Source organism: Barbatula barbatula (genome assembly GCF_947034865.1).
Source record: "Barbatula barbatula genome assembly, chromosome: 2".
NCBI classification, from domain to species: Eukaryota; Metazoa; Chordata; class Actinopteri; order Cypriniformes; family Nemacheilidae; genus Barbatula; species Barbatula barbatula.
In genome coordinates, this window is record NC_136767.1 from 22,003,787 (window position 1) to 22,007,996 (window position 4,210).

Here is a 4,210-nt window from a genome sequence, read left to right on the forward strand (position 1 = left end):
TCTTTTGGAGCCAACTTCCTGAAACTGTGGTTCACTTATTCTGGCAAAATGTATGGTGATCTTATCACTAGAAACATTGATAACCAATTTATGTTGTTTTGGAAACATATTTTATTTGGTCTTTGAGAGAACAGTAGAATCAAGCATAGTCAGGTTTATATAATTCTTTGTACTCTTTTAATGGCAAAATTTTATGTTCACAAATGTAAATTTTCCTGCAAAAACCCTGTTTTACTTCATTCAAGAAAGAAACCGAGCTTTATATTGATTCACTCCGATGTTATATGAAGCAAAAAGCAATTAAAACATTGTAAATTTGTAAATGCTTTAATATCTTCATGTAAATTGACAATAGCGCCCTAATGTACAAATCATTATTATATATATGTTGTATTTCATTGTATACACGAATGTTTGTAAAGAATTCTTTTTGTTGTTAATAAAAAAAGAGAGAAAAAAAATATTGATATTACTTGGGAAAATGCCATGTTGGGGCTAATTTAGGTCCAGGATTCTGAAAGACATCATACAGGTGGTTGATCATCCAAAACAACCCAGGAGGTTAGGCTGGCTGACAAACTGGTTGCTATTGCTGCGGCATTGTTTGCTATATGCATTGTGCCAAGGTCAGGGGTTTGATTACCAGAAAATAGCATGTAGCATACATGTTCTGAAGCTGTAAATTTAAGTCAGTTTTCTGTGTAGCCCAGACAATGACAAAATGAAGGAGGATTAAAAAGAGTCAAACATATGAGCGATAATTCTACAAATGACGTTATGTTTTACTGTCAAAGCTTTTTATATTATATTTGTCACATTTTTTTATCATTGCTGTTACCAAATGTAACTTTTTTCCCTAAGAGTAAGACATTTGCTCTTCTCACATTTTATGGTATGAAATCCTACCTTTCAAAAAGCATCACACTGAGTTCTTTTGAATATTATCCTTCCTGCGGTAAACGTTTCTGAAAGGTTAACTATATGAAACCACAAAAACAATCTGCTCAAGATGCTTTATTGTTAAAGAGGGTGTATTTTTCTGATTACAAGACATACTGTACGTTATCAGTTTCATCATAAGATTTAAAACAACAACACAGCCTATTTTAAATACCTTATTGTGTACCATAAAGGTGTTATTCCAAAAAATATATGCAAGGGATACTCCACCCAAAAATTTAAATTCTGTTACAAATTACTCACTCTCTAGTTGTTCCACGGTCTGTAAAAATGTTTTTGTTCGGTTGAACACAAAGAAAGATATTTGGAAGAATGTTAGCAACTGACAATTCTGGGCATCATTGACTACCATATTAGAATGTGTATGTTTACTTTCCTACATTCTTTCAAATGTATGTTTTTTCTACCATGGTATGATGCCCCAGAACTCTCAGCTGCTAACATTATTCCAAATATCTTTCTTTGTGGTCAACCGAACAAAGATTTGGAACAACAAGACAGTTATTCATAACAGAATTTCTTTTTTGGGTGGAGTATCCCTTTAAGCCAAGGCTTGTTGTGGTCTCTACAGGAAAGTGAACTGCAGCCTTACTGACAAGTGCTACTGCTAAAAATTGTAGAGTATCACTTCACTTATGGTGTGATTTTACACAGGATGTTTAGAAATATTAATACATTTCAACATTAGAAATGAAATAGGATAATATTCTATTGTTTATATTTAATTTAACAAATTATTTTTATATGGCAACACAGCATTGTGCTGACATAAAGATTTATATATCTAATAATTCCCACAATCCTTTCATTTGATGGACATTTTTAGTAAAACAAGGGCACAACAAAGCTGTTTTTAAAAGTTATGTCTTTTATATCAAACCAACACCCTGGCATATAACCGACATCCCACAGCTGCAAAATTGAGGTGAGGTGTGACTCATTTTGGTTTTCTGTTGGCAGTTTTTTCAGTCTGAGAATACCCTACCCTTGCAGCATGGGTGCAGAATTAGTGTGCTGTATTGCTTAATCTTAACAAACGGTTGAGAAACTAAGTATGAGAAATTGGGGGTAAAACAAACAAAAAATAAGCCATTAATAGTCTTGTAAAAGAGAAACAATACGAGAACTGAAGAGAATTAAGTCCATTCTGAGGAAAGTGAATATGCATATCAGAAGGGTGTTCTCTGACACATTATGACCAAAACATGCCCAATAATTTCTTCAATGATGCTTAACTTTTTGTCTTGATGTAACCTTTTGCCTTGAGCAAATGAGAATGTTTTTTCACATAACTAAACACATTTTATCAAATAAACAATAGCCTAAAATATTTGCCATAAGTAGTGTTACCTGTAGACCCAGCTATACAGATCATTGTACACTTTCTTGTGCTTAGATAACTGTTGATAACGCTTGCAAATATTACAGAGTCTCTCTCTCCAGTCTGTGTATGTTTTAACATTATAGTGACGGTGCCATCTAAAATAAGATTCATAATGCTCTCTATTCACGGCAACTTGACTTAAGAAAGTAGCCAGTGCCTTAATGCTGCTGAAGTCATTTACATGAATGAACGACTCTCTAGGTATTGAAAGCTCATAAACGTTCCTGGGTGGGCCGAGCACCAACGGCACAATTCCTGCTTGAAGGGAGTTTCTCCACAGCTTCTCAGTGATGTAGTCTGTTGATATTGAGTTTTCAAAAGCAAGGTAGAAGTAGCATCTAGATATAGTGGACAGCAGGTTGTTGTTGGACAGTGGCCGCTTAGGCCAGTTACCATATACTTCTATTAGTTTAGATGGAACGTGTTTCGAAAGCTGCTGGAAAACTAGAGAGCGATTCTGACTGGCGTTGTATCTGCTGACCACCCAGGCGATCAGGCAGTTTCCCTTTTTAGGAATTATGAATGTTTCATTGGTGTGTTTCGGAACAAGCTCTCCATATGGCATGAATATGTCCGCGTCACGTCGATAAGTCATGGTCCAGTTAAACAAGCCATTATAGTTGCTGAGGTTGTGATTGTTCACAGGAGGTTCCAATGACAACCAAAGCCACTTCTGCAAAGGCGGACGGGGGAGGTGGAGAGGAAGTTTGGTGCGTCCAGTCCAGAGTTCATGGTGGTGGAACACCACAACATCTGCTTGAGTGTAAAGGGATCGGTTATCCTCCAGAAAGCATCTTGGGATTCCGTATTTTTCCAAACACACATCTCTATCAAGTCTGTAGTGGATTCCAAATGGCCAGTGCCACAGGAGGATGGTGATGTTCTGTTGGAGAATTTTGGTAGGGCTGCTCCAGATCTGACATAATAATAGCAGTGCTTTTCTTTGGGATAAGAAATTGTAGAGAAGTAAAAAGGCAAACAGACAGTATAGAGCACGACCACGCTGTTTAATAAATCCCATGGTACAAACGCTGTAACGACAAAGTTGAATTGGTCAAACATTTTAGACAGCAAAATAATTGTGTGTTATCCTGTTGAGAAAAGTGACTAAAATGGAAAGCTGTATGTTTTCAAAGAGGCCCTTTACGAGGCTTTAAACTGATAGGTTGGCATATAAAAAAGAGGTCTACAAAAACATTCACACGATTATGAAACAAAGTTCAATCGATGGTGTAAACGTAGCTACCTTAAATCAACAAATACAAGAAAAAATAAGAAAAAGCACAAATATCTACAGTAGGCATAAATATGAGCACAGTTAAGAGATATACTTGCCTAGGGTTGAGAGAGAGAGAGAGAGATAGAGAGAGAGAGAGAGAAAGTACCCAAGTGCCACAATACAAGGAAGTTAAAGATGTGTATGTATGAATCCAGAGTGCCACCACCCAAGAGAATTCATCCTGTCTTGCCCCACCTTAATGTCCCTCACTGTTGTCCTTTTGCTAATGACACATTTTTCACAAGGTTTCCAAAAATTTACATTACTGTAGTAAAATGTGACAAATGGAGAATTCTGATCTGCACAGATTCAATCTACACACACCTCTTTGGCACAGAAAAAGCAAGATTGCCACAGAGACATTAACCAACCACATGCTGACAAACAGTGTTTGGTAGATTTGTGATGAAACACAGATGGACACTTACTTAATCATTTTATGCTTTTTTACTCAAGCGAGTTAACATTTTTAATTCACATAAAAAACGTTTTTATTTTATTGCAAAGGTACTTTCTTAAACGTAAACACTATAAATTCAATGTGGTTATTATGGTTGAACTTTTTCAATAAAGTGGGACACATTTTC

General features: G+C 36.0%; 1 protein-coding gene across 1 annotated transcript; it reads right to left on the minus strand.

The window, feature by feature from the left end:
• Window positions 1-2,306: 2,306 nt before the first annotated feature.
• On the minus strand, window positions 2,307-3,365 carry LOC306902762 (alpha-(1,3)-fucosyltransferase 7; the record flags this gene model as incomplete). Its single annotated transcript, XM_079471601.1, has 1 exon — window positions 2,307-3,365. One exon carries the CDS (start codon window positions 3,363-3,365, stop codon window positions 2,307-2,309), a length of 1,059 nt encoding a protein of 352 aa, XP_079327727.1.
• Window positions 3,366-4,210: the final 845 nt, after the last annotated feature.